This window comes from Xiphophorus couchianus, chromosome 20 (assembly GCF_001444195.1).
Source record: "Xiphophorus couchianus chromosome 20, X_couchianus-1.0, whole genome shotgun sequence".
Classification (NCBI taxonomy): Eukaryota; Metazoa; Chordata; class Actinopteri; order Cyprinodontiformes; family Poeciliidae; genus Xiphophorus; species Xiphophorus couchianus.
Window position 1 is genome coordinate 26,474,827 of NC_040247.1, and position 20,157 is coordinate 26,494,983.

Genomic DNA, 20,157 nt, shown 5'->3' on the forward strand with positions numbered 1-20,157 from the left:
TTGTGCAGCTGCTGGGGCGCAGCCCCAAACCCGGCCCACTCTCATCCCTCCTGCCTTTTCCCTCCGCTTGTCTGCGCTTCCCCTGATACTCATTCAGGCGGAGACAGACTCGTAAAGTCTGCTGTGGTGTGATGTCCACTGGTGCTGGAGAACTGTGATAATGTGACCCCTCTGTTGAGAAAACAATGCGGAGTCCCTGGAAGTTTAGGGCTCCGTCGTTTTTTTCTTTTTTTTTAAACAAGCTATAGCAAAAAAAAAGGGATCAAGTTCGGTCCGATTTTCTCCTCGCTCCTTTATATCACAGATCTGGTGAGCAGGTGGCTCTGGGGAAACCTGCATCTCTCTGCTGGTCTTTCTTTATTAAACTGTCCACCGTCGACTTATCTATTCCTTTCTCCCATGTCCCCCCCATCACAGAGCCCCTTCTGCTTAGTTCCCAAAGCTACATATAATCCTCTGCACCTGCAAAAGCTCCGCACACCGCTGATTGCCAAGAGTGGAGCGTGTGACCTTGCCTCTTCGACCACAGCGTCTGGAAGAAAGAAGGAAAGAGGGAGAGGTTGGAGATAAAATACGAGGATTAAAGGGCAAAAAGGATTGAAAGAGGGACAAAGAAGGGGAGAGAGAGAAAGAGACAACTGTTGTTAGAAGAGATAGGAGAAATATTGTAACCACATTGTGAACCTTAGTCAGATCTGATGTCCAGAAACATCAGGTTTAAAAAAAGGATTTTAGACTATTTTCGTGTTCCTCTTCTTCTTCTTCCCTGTCAGCCCGCAGCGCTCTGTTCCCAACATGAGAAATTTATATGGGAGTTGAACAAGTTGCGAGATCTCCATACAGGCACAACACAGTTAATAAAAACAAATATGACCCAAAGGTGAACTTAAATAAGGAACTGATAACAAAAAAATGGAACTTATATGGATTCAATAGATGCAGAATACGGCTTTTTCAGCTGATTGACTGAAACAAATCCTTCCGCTGCCTCCGTATATTATTTTCTCATTTATTATCAAAGCAAACACATTTTCCAAAGGAGGGTCTGCAAGCATCATGGTGTGGCATTAGGCAGAAAAAGGCACGAGGATAAAAGACTGGAACCTCAAATTCATATGGACGACTTCTAAGAACAACTCAGACTGCATGCTGTCAGGTGAAAATGAAAAGCTGTGTGTTAGAGAGCATACATGAACGTTTTCTGTTATTATAAATGGCAACTACAACAGAACATCATCACGTCATCACAAATCTAACCTCAACGGTACAATACTTGAAGTTTTTAATCGAACAGACACAATAGAGAGCATGTATGTGAAAAACAAAGGAAGGTCTTAGAGCTACATTTAGCAGCAATTGATTTCTATACGAGTGGTTGTGAAGAAGTTTTGTCCGACTATTCTTTTCAACATTTCTTCAGTTCATAAAAGTTTCTGAGTGTTTTTTTTAACACATCTCTCTTAGTCAGTTCAAAATCTGAGCCACTTAAAAGCTTTGATTTCTTTCCTTCTCAGCTATTCTGCTGGCGATTGTTGCAGTATGTTTGGATAATTGTTATATTAATAACCTAATAACCAAATTTCAAGCTGTTTTACGGATGGTCTTACATTAGACTCAATTGCAATGCTCCTGGACTCAATTACTGTAAGACAAAAACCAATTACAAGCCCTCTACTAATGCTCTGCTAATGCTCATATGTTGTTTTTTGCCAAACAAGGCATTGTGCATAACAGCCTGACATCTGTACTTTGGTGTCAGCTGTCCAAAAAACACAAACACTAATTGTTGTGGATCTTCATTGCCCTGGAGATCCACAAACGTGAATAGACAGAGACCCAAGTCTGAGGTGATGTTAGCAACTCAAAACAAGTCAAACTCCTGGCAGACTCAGAGCAGACAGAAGTCGCAGGTGGTCAGATTGATGCAACCTGCCGAGCAAACTAGCTACACTTCTCACAGTAACACTGACGACGAGTTCAGCTGAGAAAACAATGTCTGACTTTACAACTGTCCCGAGCGAAATGGTCTCCTAATATCCGCTATAAAGAGTTGAATCCAAAACACAAACATTTTTAGTTGGAGTTGTTTTAAATATCTTTAGATCAACTGAAGTTGGAAAGACTGTCTGACTGTCTCGCTCTTGTTGGGAAGAATTATTCACTTATCTGCAAAGTTACTCTAGAACAACATCTCTCTGCAAGTTCTAAATGAACTTTTAGTGATAAAGTAAAAAAAAACAAAAACAACTTTCTTGCAGAAATTTGGCCAAATCCTTTAAATTGAGCTGTCATGTTTTTGTTTTTTTTTAAAGAAAAGAGCCTTTCGGATCTGTTAACTGTGTCAAACGAGCCAGACTAGTTTAGTCTTTGTAACTCCTAAATATTTATAACGCTAACTGGGGATGAGTTGAATCTCTCTGGTTTTTGCCATTTCTCTGAGTGTTGCATAGTCTTACGGATGTAACAGTATACACGTTAATACAGAAGATTTTTATTACAGCACTTTTAGTTCAGCACGCCAAACAAGTACAGCATTGTTTTATAGTGGATAAGTCTGCGGCCCATTGTGCAACTTTTAAAAATGACACCAAAACAAAATTAAAGGTTGACTCCCAACTATTTCTAACCTCTGGTATTTGGTAACACTGATGATAGAGAAAGAAAAGTGGACCAACGAAATTCAGGCTAAACCTCACAGGTACTGGAGAAAAATCAGCTGAAGACCAGATCCAGCCACCTGTACCACCCAGTAAGCTCAAACTCAAACTTGAAATGCAAGTCTAAAGGTTTTCCCAACAGGTTCTCATGTTGCATTCAGGCACAGCTGGGATGTTTGGTTCAAATATCAAAACAACTCTAAAGTCATTGGAGTTTTTTTTTTAATTCTAATATGTGGGAAAACAGTTTTTATTAAAATGGTTATGCTGTTGTATAGCTGTTAGCCAGTTGCATAAGGCATGTAACAAAAGAAGCCTCGACCTATACAACCAAGTTATTCTAGCTTTTTACATTTTATATAGGTTTTTCCTAATAGTTTTGTTTTTCCAGTTAAACTGTGTCAAATTTACACACGTGGACAAAATCGTCGGTACTCCTCGGTTAATGAAAGAAAACCCCACAATCGTTTGATTGCAGTGATTGCCCCAAAATGTTGGGCAACAATATATTAAGTTAAGAGGACCTTCATTTTGTGATTTAAAAAAAAAAAAAAATCTTGTAGAAGTATGTTTGAAAAGCCATGTCTGACTTTCATTTGTTCATTTTCATTGAATTGTTTTTTATTATCACCTTTCTCAGATTCAAGTGATTTCTGTGACCATTGTGGGGTTTTAACTGAGGGCTACCAACAATTTTATCCACGTGTGTAAAGTTACATTAAATGTGAAAAAAAGTCAAGGTCTTAATTTAAGTCACTCCCATTTTAACACGTGTGTAATTTTGTATCATATCTGAACCTAGGTAGGGCGATCATAGTTCACATTAAAAAAAACAAACAAAAAAACCAACAAGAGCAGAAATATTTTTCTAACTATGTGTTTGACCGCTCTTATAACTGAGCTAATCTCCCCATCTGCAACCGGCTACTGAGTGAAACCACCTGATGTTTGTGTTTGGAGTTTGAACTCAGGATGATATGGAGGCTGTCTCTTTCCTTTCCTCCCCCCATCAGTTCAGGCCGGTGGACGAGGAAAGTGACGGCGCAAAGTTGGTGTCTGGATGAAATGCGAATGAACAGCTGCGCTGCCTCGGGGCGCTGCTAGGTACGAGTACTTCTAAGGGAGAGAGCAACTGAGCAACAGCATGGAGCGATTACTAATATTTTCTTTGTCCCATTTCCCTCCCTCGATGGTTTAATCGATTGCATGTTATCTCTCTCTCTCTTTTTTTCTCTCTCATTCGATCCGCCACACAAGTCTGGACGTTACCAAAAGCATATATGTGTGTGTGTGTATGTGCTCATGCAAATACAAACATGTAAACACACACACACACAGAAAGAGAGAGAGAGGGAGAGAGAGAGAGAAGAAACGAAGCCAGAGTAGCTGAGGTCAGGACGGTGCTCATGTGTGTCCCATTAGAGGTCCGATTAAAAAGGAGATTTTTGTTTTCCACATCAAAGGACTCACGCTGAGGGATTCCTCTGCATCTCCCCCGTTTTCTGAGCCTCTTCCTCCCTGCCTCCCTCCTCTTTTCATGAATAGATATTGAGGGGTAAATCAGGGAAAAAACAAACTTTTTGACCTGTGGACCCCCTTGCGCCGGGATCCCACTTTGCACGTGGACGACGTCCAACAGGAAACGGGCCGCGCGGCTCCGTCCGCGAGTGCCAAACGTCATCGCGCTGTCGTGTGCATTTGCACGACACGGCAGGCTGCGTTTGTGAGCGTTTTCAGCTCAAATCGTGTTCCCACCAAAAATTCCCAGGATTTTTTTGCGGCCCTGTGTTTGTGTTCAGTCGTAAACTGGAAGCAATCCGCCCTCCTGTTTGAGGTCAGAAAAATGACGGAGAAAACTGGAAGCTACACACACACACAAAACAGAAGGGGAGAAAAAAAGAGCCTGTGTGAAATTTACGTGAGAACGACGCTTTCTTGCAAAAGTGTTCACACCCCTTGTTCTTTTCGACATTTTGTCATGTTGCGACCACAAGCTTTAATTAATTTCACACAAAGCAGAGAACACATTGAAACAAAGGCTTGCATTATTGTTGCCGTCATTTTTCAGAACATCAAGCTGAACAATACTCTTTTTATTTTTAACTCGACTCCTTGGGAGTGCAGCTCATCATAGCATCATTTAAAAGTGTTTTGTTTGTAGCTAAAAAGATTTCTGCTGTATTTTTTAGTGGAAAACTTTAAATATTTCCATTAGGAAGACCTCCAGTATTTTCCTTCAAGGTGAGCTACGGATGACTGCTGTGTGAACTTGTACGAGCAGCAGTGATAAAGTTCAACATCGTGAGGACTTGCACTGGTGATGTCGGCTTGTGCATCTACCCTACAGCCTTTGTATGTTAGAGCAGTTTTAATGCGTTTTTACATTATCATTATTTCCGACAAACTGATAACTGAATGAGATCTAGTCAGGTTGGAGTTGTGAACTGTTTACCTGGTGAACTATGAACATGAACTAATTCATTTCAGCCAGAATTTAGAGCTACTTGTTGCTGAGGAAGAACTGGCACCACACTGTTAGCCGCAAAGTGGAACGAAAACGATACATGGTTGAACAATCGGACTCCTCGCATTACGAAATCTTTGTCCATCCGGACGCAGATGAAGCTTCACCAGAAACTTGTGTAATTAAATCATGTAAAACCTCATTAAAATACGCTGAGATATGAACTTTAAACTGTAAATGAGTCGCATCCTTTAGCAACCAATGTGTAAAACCCCGCTAAAACCACTAAAACCACTTTGGCTTTTTCAGTGGGAAACATGAATGCAGGTGAAATCTCTGACCAGCTAAAGTTAATGCACACAAAAATAATTTCCCCCTTTTCCGTTTGTGTTTCCAACAGCTGGGCTGGGCGAGAAAACGCAGCAATTTATGATCCCAAAGAAACAGATGGAAGTAAAAGCCACACCCCCCCCCACACACACACACGCCCACACACACGCACCCTCACGCTCAATCCAATCATTTTTGAACGTCTCAGCGGTCATTCTGGAGATTGACGACAGTGAGGAAACCTGTTTGCCAGTAATTAGTTGGTTTAGCTCCTCCTAATCTAGCCCACTATTGTATCTGAGAAGAAACCTAATTGGGTGGGGTGCGGGCAGTTTCCAGCAGTCCGGCTCCTCGCCAGCGGACATCTGCAGATGGCCTGGAGAGAGACGGCCTATGACCGAGAGACAAAGGGATACTTGTGAACGACACGAACGCACATAAACACCGACTGCGCGGCGTATTGTTGGTCTGCTGTTAGCTCCCTCATCACTGACGGAGAGTTTGACTGTCCGCCCTTGAGACGTGATGTCACTCGGCCCAAATGCCGTCTTCTCAATGAGAAACGGCCTTTTATTGGCTCGGGGCCACACAGGGAGAAGCGAGGACAGGAGAGACGCGGAGGAATAAAGACATTACAGCAGAAAGGAAGGTGCGGAAAGGGCGGAAAGAGAGACAAATTTGATGGCGGCGGCAACGGTCCATTAAATACAGGGGAATGCGGAGGAGGAGTCTGCTGTAAAAGTGTCAGGAGGTTAAGCGCAGAGCTATGGCTTTACTATGGATTTATCGCTCGGTATTACTGCTGGAAATCAAGCTACTGAGATAACATGGCCGCACAATAAAAAACGCAGAGGGAATAAAATAACAGCTTTTATGAGAAGGAGAATGATACATACCTTTAAATATTCCCAGAGCGGAAACTGCACCAGTGAGAATGGGATCTGAAAAACAAATCAGGGCTTTAATAGATCAATTAAGTCTTTTGAATTTGTTTTTGCCGTTCTGGAGTTTCAAGTTTATAGCATAGCATCTGATTTCTGACACTTATTCTGTCTTGCGAATCTTTTCTACTTGCTGTCGCTTGATGCCTATCGAATAGTGGAGACTGATAAAAATGAGAATACGCAATGCTTTGAAACAGTAATCACACTTCTTTCATATTTTTGCATTTTGTCCTATTGTAACAACAAACTTCAGTGGGTTTTATTGGGATTTTATGTGACAGTGCATAACAGTGAAGTGAAAGAAAATAATACATGATTTTGATCTGGTTTACAAATAAAAATTAGAAATTTGTATTTGGCATCCATTGACATAAAGGAGGCACGATGCAAACTTTGATCGAAATGATTTCGTCTGAGGTTGAAACTTATGGTTCTTCTTCATTTATATTTGCTTTGTAGTCGAGAGAAGACCTTAAAATTACATCCAAGCGATCTCAATCTACTGATTATCTGGCTAATAAAGACAGATTTTATTTAGAGGTATGAGAATAAAAGGGGCTACTCGCACCTTGGCTTTGATGGCGGCGGCAACGGTCCATCACACGTGTGATTACTGTTATATGCAAGAAAAACTTCAGAAGGCATTTTCTTTCCACTTTACAGAAAGTTGCTACTTCGTGTTGGTCTTTCAATTAAAACAGGCAATAAAATACATTTAAGTTTGTAGCTAAAATGCACTCTGAGTGGATATGGACTGAGAAACGTCCAGCACAATGCCCTAGAAGTGCAGTGCAGTTCACCAAATCGGTTCATGTAGGAAATTAACACCGCAGAGAGAGAGAGAGAAAAAAAAAACTAGAGCAGTGAAAAGGCAAAGAGGCAAATAAGGCCAACTCCGACTACGCTCGCATGTGGAGCGATAAAAAAAACGCACGCCCGGGAATGGGCACGGCTATTGTAAACAGACGCGTGGAGAAAAAACACGCGAAAACACTAATTCACACGGACGTGTATACAGTGTCACTCTGAGAGCAGAGCAGGACAGGAAGGAGGAGAGGGAACAAACACAAATCCTCAGAGAGAAATAAATACAGCGACACTGAGCTGTGTCAGCGGGCTTTGATCAGAGTAAAGAAAAGATCATTCATCTAAGTGAGCCGCATTTTCCTCCTGGCCGCTGGACGGATCCGGCTGTGAGTCGGTCAGACAGAAGGACAAAACATGAGCTGTCGTTACCCCACCGAACCGGTTTATTACGCTCTTACTTCCAATGCAAACTCCACGGGAAAAAAAACAAAACACTTAGTATCAATTGCATTTTTAGTTATGCTCTCTGATCTTTGACAATAGTGTAATAATGTTCAACATCAAGGAAAATCAAAAAGAAAGATTAGTGTTAACTTCCCAAAGTGAGTGTAAATTTTTACACAGGATGATTTCTGACTTGTCCACCGAAATATTAAGACACCGAATAAATCACATCTATCTACACTTAAACAAGAAAATAGGCAATCCAACTTAAATATATTGCATTAACTGGTCACAAGTAATCAAATTAAGTTTATACAAGAAAGTTTATTAAGTTGACATATTAAATGTAAATAAAGTTAGTCTGACTAACTTAATTCAATTATATGTGACAAATTAACATTTTTTAAGTTAGAGCTTCATTCTCTTTTCTAAGTCCAGCTATTTATCCATGCCTGATGCTTGTTGATCTCTTTCCACCACACTTTTTCCTTCCACCCAACTTTCCCCTGATATACTTGGATACAGCACTCAAGTTCATGGCCAAGTTCCTCAGCAATGACCCTCTGTGTCTTACGCTCCTTGCGTAAGGAACTTGAGGAAGTTAACATCTCTCACGTCAGCAATCTTCTCCACGTTTGTAACAAACCTATATGAGCTTCACTTATTGAAATAAATGAGTTAAATAAATTAGCTGTCCACTGGTGATCTAATGGGCTGCACATTGATGCAGTTGGTAGCGCTGTTGCCTTACAGAAACAAGGTCCTGGATTTGAACATTTTGAGAAAATGACCTACTAATACATGCCTAATGTTGTTTTGTCTTCTTTGTAAGTGACTTGAAGCTCAGTCAGACTGAGCTGCATGTTACTCAACACTAGAAAATACCTGTAGTATGATTTTTTTGTTTTTTGTTTATGCCCATCTGTACTGCTTAGCTAATGAGCTAAAGTCCAATTAACCAGTTATTAACGTTCACCATTAATAAAGCCTAGTGACTCGGCGGTACTGGAAGTAAACCTTTTCTGCCTTTACAGTATTTGTTTTACTTATGACATAACCGGTCAGTTTTTTTTTTTGTAACTTGCACACCAAAAAAGCATTAACACGTGAATTTTGAAATTCAATACAATATTTGTTTATCGCGTGGGGAGTCAGAAACGTTCGCCCATCTGGTCTGTCCGGGCAGACAGAAGCAAATTCCCAGAGTCCACGGAGATTATCTAAAAACTTTATTTGACGTACTCTGCGTCTGGCATCCAGCCCCCTGAAAGTGGAGCGTTATAAAGAGTGCACCTGTGTTTTATTACCCCACCGATGAGTTCTTTTCCATGCCGGGAAAAGTAAAAAAAAGAGTGAGAGGGAGAGAAAAGGAGGGAGAACAGAGAGGGAGTTTGGAAGGGTAACGTGGGGCTAGCTGGACTTATTGTATTGATACAATAAAGGAAGAAAAAGAAGACAACAAGTAGTCCGACCAATTTCAGAAACAAACTTGTGTTCAAAAAGTACCGACAGCTGCTTCTCTTGTCGATTTTAATTCATAGATTAAATTTTGTCTGTATCGTTGTTACAGCCAGATAACAGAAAAATATGAGAAATTCAAAACTCCAATATGATCACTTATACTTTGCCTGAAAAACAGGCCGGACGGTTTGCAACGAGTGCAAAGTATAAGAAAGAGAAACACAGATGGCTCAACTAAAGATCTGGAAAAAATGATCTGCAAGAGATTTACGACTCGCTTTGACACCCCGGCACGCTGTGCGTGGAGTGTGCTTGTGCGTTTGCTGGCACTACCCAGTAAGAGAAGACACTTAAAAACCTCATGCGGTCTGATGAACCTGCTGAGACAACAGACACACCGACTTCAACATGTCCGAGCCTGACTCTGTGTGAAAAACAGGGGCGATTTTTTTTCCAGCTTGTGTTGATTTAAGCTTTAAAAATCCGAAGCACAAAAAGGTTGGCATGTGAAGAATTCCCTGTTGGGTTTTTCTTTTGTCCTGCTGAAATGCCTCGCTGTCACCTTGTGTCGACTTGATCGAAGCGACCAGCCTCTGTAGCTCGATGTGGGTTGTAATGACGAGAGAAACAAAAAGTTTCGCGTAGATTTTACACACATAAAATTTCAAATTATGTCATAAAGTTGTTGGTAATATAAAGGCTGGATTTTCATCCACAGCCCTTTTATGGACTCCAGCTCTGCTGATCTTTTCACTGGCTGCTGGCGTTGATGCTGCTGCTTTAGAAGCATGTTGGCTCAGGTCTGTGATCTCTTTAGTAGCTCCAACGCCAGGATGTTTGGGCTTTGACGTAAAATGTTTGTCCTGTTTTTGGTAGGCAAGACTCGTGTTGGACAAAATTCATCCTAAAATGTCTCACAACTCAGCAAGTTTCCTTGTTCAGTCATCAGCAACCCATTAACTAGGGGTTTCCCCCAGGGTATTATAAGCCTGGCGGGCCACCAGGCTAAACATTGTTGAATTTTTTTAATGTTTGCCTTTTCTAAGACTTCATAGTAGGCATTTGGGTTTTGTTAATGTCTTCCAATAACACATTTACAATTATCTAGTCATATTTTCAAATTTCCTGTTAACTTTAAACATTTTTAACTCAAAAACATGACTGCTGGATGACTGTCCTAGCACCCCAAGTTTTCTGGTGGAAACCCTGCATTAGCAATCCAACAAATTCATCTATTGTGAACCTCAAGGACTGATTATCATGTAAGTGTATTAGGTGCACCTGTTCAGTTGGTGGCTCACAGCCTCCTCTTTCCTCTATGCTACGCTACAGCTTCCTTCTGTCAGCAAAACCTGCCATAAATGCTAAAGCTAGTTATCATGGCAACCGACGACAGCGGATAAATGGTTTTCCTGTAACAGTAAGTTGTTTCTTATCCATTAGCACCTTGAGCAGCGTGTACACAAAGACCACTGACAGCGCTAAGACCCTCCCCCTGGCTCTGACAGGTTGTTTTTAGCAGCTCTGGGAGAAGCAGGAGGAGGGGCTTTTGTTTGCTTGTTTTTTTCACAGATTATCTGTCTCAGATTATGCTATCACGACACGGCCACGGTTTTAACGGCTTTCTATGAAAGTTGCGCTCGCCAGCTTTAACTGGTTTTCAAACCTGCACGGTTTTTATATCAGTCAGTTACAGAAGGTTCAGCCATAAGTGTGGAGCACACGAAGTCCCCAGTAAAGACGTCCTGGACAAACAGTCATGAAGACTCCCAGAATCGTTCCACGGTGGGCTCCAGCATGAGCCATGAGGGCAGCCAGGTAGAATAAACTCCTCAAGGCTGAGTTCCTAACTGCTGACTCCGTCTCCCCCTGACTCATGTAACGCATCGGCTAGCTCTGCATATGTAGCTCCATAAACCCAAGCATGTGTGCATCTCTGCACTACAAATAGTGGACAAATCTGCAGAATATTATAATGCTGAGACAAAAGGCGAGCAAATGCTAGCGATGCTAAGATTTTATTTAGTCTACAAGGCAGAGCGAAGCAGCATTACGCAGTGCTGTTCAACGCAGTACTTCCCTGTAATTAAATGCACGCTGTAGTTATTTCACTGATCATTTAGCAGGAGAAAATGTTTCCCCAGGGGACAAACAGGCAGAGATGTTTATGTCCACTGAAAAGACTGAGGTTTACCACCGACTGCCAAAAGCTTCGCTCCAGCATGACCCAATCCGTGCACACGGATGACTCCATGAGAAACAAATGAATCACAGACATCAAGAAGGAGAAAAAAAATAAATAATAAACACACCCACGGGATTTAACACATTGCTGAGGTCTGGTAACATGACCTGTCGCTGGGCTTATAAAAAAGAAAAATCTTGCCACACACATATATATATTTCTAAAGCAACAAAACAGATGACGCTGAAACAGCAAAACTTTGATTAAATCTGATTTTTTTTCCCCAATGTAGTCACTAGCAAGACTTTAGATGCAGCTGTGTTCTTCAGTTTGGTTTTCAGTGGAACAGCATAACAACTTCCTGTGAGGGGTTTTGATTCTGACGGGATTATTTCAAAAGACTTTGGTTATAGGTTGACACTACACTTCAGACAGAAATATATTTGAGAGGAATATTAACAAAATTGGAAACAGTGGAATTATTTATTTATTTTTGCTCCTTTCAGTTTCAATTTGATTTGTTTTTGAGCCATTTCACAACAAGACGTTATTAAAAAAAAAAACAATACATCCAAAATAAATAGCTCAATTTAAGAAAATTAGTTTATAAACTAATTTCTATTATTTCTATGTTTTTTTTTAAATAAATTCTGTTCTATTTATTACTTTTCATATTAGGGCTGAATAATAAATCAATAGCAATATGTATTGCGCTAGACACCTGATCAGTATCAATAGATAATATGTCTGACAGAATATTCAATAACTTCACTGTAGCCGCTTAACCTCTGACTGATAGCTAAGCTAAGCATTAACCAACGCTCACTCTTTGGTTACATAGCAACAACTTGTTGAGCAACTTGCATAGCAGCAGTTTCAGGTTTTCTGCTGTGCCTCATAACTGCTTAACATTAAAAAAGCAACGATGTGAAATGACTGTGGATAAAACAGGAAAGGTCACATCACCAATTTGGCAGCATTTTAGATATTTAAAACAAAGAACTTCAACTATCAATGGATATGAAACACATTGTGAAACGTTTTTCCAGCCATATCCTCCAAACAGAATTCATATTCAGTGCGCATCGACCAAACATACCCAACAACTCCAGTTAAAATCGACATTGTGACATAAACAAATCTTTTCCTCACTTGAACTAAACAGGATAAAGACATCATATACACCAGTCAGATACTGTTTAAGTTAATATTCAAAACTTTCTCAATAACTGGCCTCAGACTTGTTCATTTCCATGTTTTTTACTCCTGAGTATAGCAATTCTAACACAAAACGGCTTAATGACCGAAATCAGTTGGTTATTCACTAATCCTCTGAGTGAAGAGTGGATAGTTAAACACTAAGAGATAAAATTTTCTTCAAGTCATTGTTCGGTAAAATGTCACAGTTGGCTATTTTCTCCATCATCCTATTACGTATAGATAGAAAACAAAAACAGCAAAAATGTGTTTAATGGTCAATTTCGAAACCACAGATCAAAAGTCAGCCACTAAATTCTGTCCAGAGCATCTCTAAACCTAAATCATGAGGCTTGGACTTCAAGGTCCTAATTTTGATTAGTTCATTCCAAGAACATTAAGGCATTTTGAAAACATAGCACATTTAATCACTTGTGCAATCTAATCCCGCTTTCTAAACAAGTGTTTACCATAAGCAAACATCAGATGTCCCAAGTGCAAGTGAATGCAGCGTGTAATAATCTCCGAGCCACGTAGCGTTCGCTCTACCTCGTGTGTTTTGCCTGTGGCATGGAGAGAGTGAAGCCAGCCGAGGGCAAGTCCGCATTGTTTAATGTTATCTGATTGAACAACTGGAGTAAAAGTAGTTTTAAAAATGCTTTGAAGACTAAAACTGTCATTTCTAAAAGCTTGTCTTTTGATTACTTATGTAACATTTACACAGGGTGGGGCCATAGCCTCTCAATAATTAAGATTTATATCACATTCTATCACTAATAAGTAAACTATATTTGACAACCTTCCAACTTGGCAACATAAGAAACTAAAGCAGCATCTGCCACACAAACATCTGTGTCCTTCAGACACAGGATTCCACAGCTGGGACACACACACACGCGCACACACACACAACTCCTGCATGGAAGTGCTGTCCTGCATGTGCATCCTGTTTGTTTTTGGGTGAATAATTTGGCACGCTTTGAAAGATCTCCACGCACGTGTGCGCATGTATGCAATTGGAGCATCATTCTATGTTTTCCAGCTGACGCGTATTAAAAATGATCAAGGCTGACAGAGCCACTTGCTATGACTGTCAGGTATGTTATTATCCAAATATGGAGTTGATGTCTGCTGTGTCATTTCTGCTGACAGAGTTCCCATTTGTCTCTGTGTGTGTGTGTGTGTGTCCCTGCTTGCCAACTGTAGCACAGCTAACTTTATTAGTATTCAGAGAGGCTCCGGGCTGTCACAGGCCCTTAGGCACTCGACTAAGGGGAGGAAAAACACATGTCAAGATATATTCACACTGAGCCTGATTGTAGGCAGGTCAGTTGGCTGCAATTTGACAAATGACTTTTAATAGGTCATACTGCACACTCTGCATGCTGATGGCTATTTAGAAAGAGAGTAATGACAAAGGAGATGGATATTAAGAGACAAGTAGACAGATGAATCAATGGTCTGTCCAACGGAAACAAAAATACTGTTTTTGTACAAAAAAGACTCCTTTCCAAGAAACGCCCTCAATTTGAAGTCAAAATGCTACCCTACTTAGTCTATTGAGACCCTAAATTCAAATACAACAAAAATACTGGACTGTCTTGTAAAAGCATCCAAATGGACCTACAGTTTAAGTCCCTTTACGGCTGAGAATGTGCTGGGTTCTCTCCAGTCTTGATTAGGAGTAGCACTCGCCCTCCATCCCAACCCAGATTGTTGGCTACCAGCGGAGCCAAACCATCTGCCTTTACAGCAGCCACCACACTGGAACCTCTGTTAGTGTTAAAGATGTGCAAAAAGCCTTAAAATGTTAATCTTTCACTGCAGCACTGTAATTTCACAAAATCTCACGCAGCGTGTTTTTGGCCAAAAACAGAATCTTGGGGCGTTTTCACACCTGATAGTCCTGTAGACTTGGTTTGATTGGGGACCAAAACTGCAACATTTTCAGATGGTGCGATTGACTTTTTCAATGAACTGTTTACCTGTGGTGGCGCTGCACCAAGAACTACTGAAGGAAACGACATAAAAACCTCTGCTAGATTTGAGCGTTTGTTCGGTTGTATGTACCCAGAATGACCTACACCATAGTTTACTACCTGCTTTTGGAGCGATCTCCGGTCCACATGTGTGTTCAAACCACTCCAGAGTTCACTTTAACCGAACCGAGACCTTGGTTTTTAACCAGGCCGGATCGGTTACGCATTCATGAAACAGAATTTCCAGGCAAACAAACTAGAGTTTGATGAAAGTGGACTAAACAAGGTTGGTGTGAATGCACCCTTAGTCTCATCTAATTAAACCAAACCGTTCCAATTACAGTCCCAGTGGAGTTCATCAAACTCCATGATTAGGTGTCACCGAAAGACAGAAAACACAAGTAGGTATCTACTTTTATCCATTTGCTGGCCACAGAAAATCAACTCACATTTGATTTATTTAAGAGTTTTATTTATACACTACATCGGGATATCTATGGTTAACACGGGTCTAAGTAGCTTTTAGACAAACAATTTACTGAGTATCATAAGTAAATAAAACTGATGATACTAATTTTAAACAAATGTTGGCAATTGTGTTTCGTTTTTATGTGTATAAGTACATCAAAGTCAAAATAATAAGTAAGTATAATAAATTCTGACAGGTTAAAGCTTGTAATGATCCTGTTCAAAATTCACACTGTTAATTATAAAGTGGCAAAGCCTTTCATTTTCCAGCTTTTACACGCTTCTTGTTGAAGGCTCGTCTCAACATATTGTTCCAAAAGACGCAGTCGAGGTTTTATGACAGTGCTTATTGCTATTATGACAAATAAGGGACCTCCTCACAGACTTCACTGTTACATTATGAAATTCCAGACACAAATAACCCATCACTCATGATTTAAGTCGGGGAAAACACTGTGTTGCAATCTGCAGTCCCACAACATTCTGCCTCATTCTTGCCTCCAGATGTGAAACGAAGTCAGTGACTGACGCGTGAGTCAGAGAATCATACTGGATTTGACTTGATGTCGGCGAAACTCCCAAAACCGATGGGTTTAGGCTTTACCTAAAAATGTGTATAATAACGTGTCAATAACACATTAAATTGAGTCAAAATGGCTACCTTTAAATATTTACTTTATTATGAAACATTGTAAGGAATAACGAGCCACTAAATAGCTCGAGCTAGGAATAAAGCAACATCTTTAATGTCGAGTGCAGCCTCGAGAAGACTAGAAGACAGACGAGGTTTTAAAAGAAAACAGATGGGACTCAGATGGAGAAGCAATCAGCAGCCGGCTGATTCAAAGTGGAGAACTGCTGAGGGCCACGTGAAGCCCAAGAAATACACAGACAGACACACAAACTGACAAAAACAGATAAAAACATGTGGACTAAGCAGCGGGAGCAAAGCCCAGACTCTAAGTCCACATTTATTACCTGTTAATGCAACAGGCCTGCATCTGGATTCCCTTTTCTGAATCTCTCACACACACACACACATATACATGGACATACTTTCACACAAACATGCAGACACACCCACATTCCATCTGCTGTGTGTCAAAAAAAAGAAAAAAACTATGATGACTGACTGACTGCGGTGACGGGCTGATAAACAGATCAGATTTTAATATGCTGAAAGTTGATAAAAGCCATTAATCATATCAGAGACGCAGGTGGTGTTGGACGCTGTGCGTACGGATCGCGCCAAAGTCACTGTGGGAAGAAGGCAGTCCTGTTTGACAATCTGTAGTAACATCTTGTACGCTAAGCCACCAGAAGAATCACAAGAAGCTGTCATGTGTTGATCTATGCGAGCGAGAACACGCAACATTGTGAAAATGAAAATATGCTGGTGTTTTGCTCGTTAGCAGAGTTATAATGAAGATTCGGCTGTAGGGAGGTTGGGTGGGGTATACCTCACTACAATCTTTGCTCTGGGTGCCTAGTGATGAGATAAATATGTATTTTATAGTTATTAAAATACTGATGTGTCTCACTAATTAAAAGCATTTGCACTCTTTTCTATCTGGCCAAGTATGCTATTGATAAATATATGTTATGTGGGCACAATCACAAGAAATGAAGGGCATTTTATGTTCCTGAAGGAAGTACAGATGCCATTTTTGATGCACTTCCAGTCTGAATAGTGTGTGTGTAGTGGGATCAATGGAGTGGAATTGACAGTGTTTAGCTATGTAACGAATGAATATGTTACTTTAGCTTTGCCATCACATTTTTTATCATATTTAAGCATCGACTTAATGTCTCAGGATGCACTACTAGTAGCCAGTTTTTAGATAATTATTTAGTGAATTAATTAAAAAGCAGGTTCTGCCATGAGTTTCACTTTCAGTTTTGAGCATCAAGCACACCAACATGACTGAATCTTCATCAGTGCAGACAAAACATCTCCATCATGTTGGATGACACTAATTAATATTACATATTATCTTATTATATTGAGTCATTACAGCAATTCCATAAAGTATGTGGTACATGGCATCTAAGAACTACACTACTTGAACTGTCAAATGTATTGACATTTCTGATCTTTTGACTTGGTAAATAAATTGTGTATCCAACAATGTCAAATGTGCAGCAAGTCAGAACATTGGCTTTTGAACATTGAAGCCAACAATGGAAAAAAAAAGGGCAGAGGTGCGTAACTGTGTGACAGGGATAAAAGTCAAACTACGCTACATCCAAATTCTTAAAATGTCTTGAAAATGAAACCAAAAACTGGCAGACTTTTTAAATAAATAAATTATGTTCAACACCATTATCAAGTGGTGAGAACTCGATGGCCACTTGATAATGGTGGTCTTTATCAAGTGAAGCATTGGTATACTATAACTATAGAATACCAATACTAAATCAGTAGTATCAATAGTAAATCAATACTCAACTGATTATTGGTTTACACAGTGATCATCAATAATCATTGATTATTATTGTAATTATTATTATCGTAATAATTATTATTACAATAATCAGCAATAAAGCTAAACTTAGCAACCAAAGACAGAAATGAAACCATCTGTCTTGGAAAGCCTTATTGTGTTTTAAATAATCATTTATACTTCATGTGAGTGCTGCGTCCTCAACCTGAGCACAACCTCCCCAGAATCCCAATTGTTATCAACATTTATTTTGAACTGCAAGCAATATGGAAAAATCTGAAGCAGAACTAGCAGATTGATTCCTGCAACATTCGGCTCAAAACTAGATACTAGAATGCTACACTTTCCATTTATATAATTATTTCTTTATGTTATCTGTTTTTTCCCCATTAATCTATTATGGATCACAGAGAAAGAAAATCTTGTTTTGTTGTGTAGCGAACCATATAAATAATATTTTATTTGAACTAAAATTGCATCTCAATCCGGTGTGCAAAGAGATAACTGTCTCTTTGTAAACAGTACTTACCTCAAGTAATTTATTTTCATATTTTCATACGTGAAGCTTTTCAAAATATCTTTAAAAAATCAGTAGGCTCCTCATAATAAATCTTGGGAAAAATTATTTTGTGAAAAGTTCGATAAAATAGAAATGTGTGTTCATGCACTGAATTTTATATTCAGTATTTAGTTTCAATATCCTTTAAAATAAAACGGTTTGACTGGTTTTATACCTTCCTGGTGGTCACCGTCTTCTGTTTTTCTTTTTTGTTTAACCATGCAATGTTTGCAATATGGATGTATTTGTCAGGTTCACTGATATAAGTTGTTTGGCTTTAATAAATCAGACAGTGATTTTACAGCACTGTACCTCTTTTTAATTCCAAAAATGTTTTGCCCGTGTCAGGGGGTACTTGACTCAAAATATATTTTTAAGGGGGTACATCACTGAAAAAAGTTTGAGAACCACTGCTCTAGGGTGTCCCTACGCTCTTTCAGGTCTCATACTGATGTTTCCAGTTTTGTTAGAGCCAAATTATAGACAGCGTTTCACCAGTAGACCTAGAGTGAGGAGCCCCGCCCCTTTCCCCCTTGCGCCTCAGACAGAGTTTGGGGAAAAAGATGGCGGTCGTTCTTCGTTCGCTAAAGCTGTTCTTGTTTACTGGTTAGTAGTGTGAAGCTGGTGGAAACTGTCCCCGCTAAAATGTAAATTTACAAGTTCATTCGGTGCTGATTTCGTAATTACTTGCTAGACGTGTTTAGACGTTCGAGGGAAAAAGAGTGATTTTGTTTCATAATTACGGTTTGTAGCTATAACGCTCGTAAAACAGCCGTTATAGAAGTTTGCTACATGTTTCTAAACTTCGATACACTCTCCGACCCAACCTTATTAAGATTTCGGTGGTATCCTGACGGGTTGTGTTATCTTTTGATAGGAAGTGTTAAAGTTACTCTGTTACATGTACCGGAAATCAGTTCTCATCAGTTTCAAACATTTATTATAGACGTTACCACTTTTCCCCTACTACCCTGTAATTGATTCTACTGTACTAGCTTAAGCTAGATCTAGTCCTCTAAATATGCCCATATTAAATTATAGAACTAATAATATGATTAAATTTTTCAGAGTTATTACAATTCAAAGAAATTAGTAGCCTTACAATTTCACTGAACTTGAGGAATAGTTTTCTTCTTATGTAAATCTGTAAGATTTAAATCGATTGTTGAATTGTTTTGATTTGGCCCATGGATGCTGTCACAGCTGGTGGGGGCTGATGTTGTTTATTGAAGTAGATGGAATATGGTTGTTTTGGAGCAACGGAAGGACACATGGACATGAATGCACAAAGGAATGTTCAATGTATGATTGCATGATTTCATGATTTTGACAATTTGTAATAAAACAGACAGGGTTTGGGGAAGAAAACGGCGGTCGTTCTTGGTTCGCTAAAGCTGTTCTTGTTTACAGGCTTCCCACTCGGAAGAAAGGAGAAGAAGAGACAAAACAAAACAAACATCAATTGTTACAACTGTTTCAATACAGCTGAGACATGTAACATAGGTATAAAAAAAAAAATTCTGAGGAAACAGCCTGCGATGTCATCGATGACATCACGTCTGTCCCTGACTGTCACTGATGACATCAGACCGACAAAACGAACGTGATGTCATCGATGACATCGCAGGCTGTTCCTTCCGAAGTGCTTGAATAAGACGACCACGTGGTAATGTGGTAAGGCCTGTGAAGGCCTGGGATCCTTCAAGGACCTGGCCTGTGAAGGCCCTCGCACCGAACGTGGACGCGAGGGCCTGTGAAGGCCAGGGATCCTTGAATGACCTGGCCTGTGAAGGCCCTCGCACCGAACGTGGACGCGAGGGCCTGTGAAGGCCAGGGATCCTTCAAGGACCTGGCCTGTGAAGGCCCTCGCACCGAACGTGGACGCGAGGGCCTGTGAAGGCCAGGGATCCTTGAATGACCTGGCCTGTGAAGGCCCTCGCACCGGACGTGGACGCGAGGGCCTGTGAAGGCCAGGGATCCTACAAGGACCTGGCCTGTGAAAGCCCTCGCACCGCCACCTGTATGCGAGGGCCTGTGAAGTCGTGTAAAAGTAGTAGAAAAAGTTGAGTACCTTTCTACCGTTTCTACTCTCTGCTCCTTGCATGCGTTGCTCTAGGGCAGTGGTTCTCAAATGGGGGTACGTGTACCCCTGGGGGTACGTGGAGGTACTGCAGGGGGTACGTGAAGCTTTTCAAAATATCTTTAAAAAATCAGTAGG

The 20,157-nt window shown here is 40.3% G+C and overlaps 1 protein-coding gene across 6 annotated transcripts in view; it reads right to left on the reverse strand.

Moving 5' to 3' along the window:
- Positions 1-20,157, reverse strand: part of slc25a26 (solute carrier family 25 member 26) — a 69,195-nt gene that overhangs the window by 19,815 nt on the left and 29,223 nt on the right. For 3 of the 6 annotated variants that reach the window (XM_028004003.1, XM_028004002.1, XM_028004004.1), the window contains exons 6-7: positions 6,348-6,392; positions 463-532 (exon numbers count right to left, since the gene is read on the reverse strand). In XM_028004003.1, coding sequence (XP_027859804.1) covers positions 463-532; positions 6,348-6,392 — 115 coding nt within the window. The remainder of the gene's footprint in view (positions 1-462; positions 533-6,347; positions 6,393-20,157) is intronic. The other 3 variants (XM_028003999.1, XM_028004001.1, XM_028004000.1) reach the window with 1 other exon arrangement.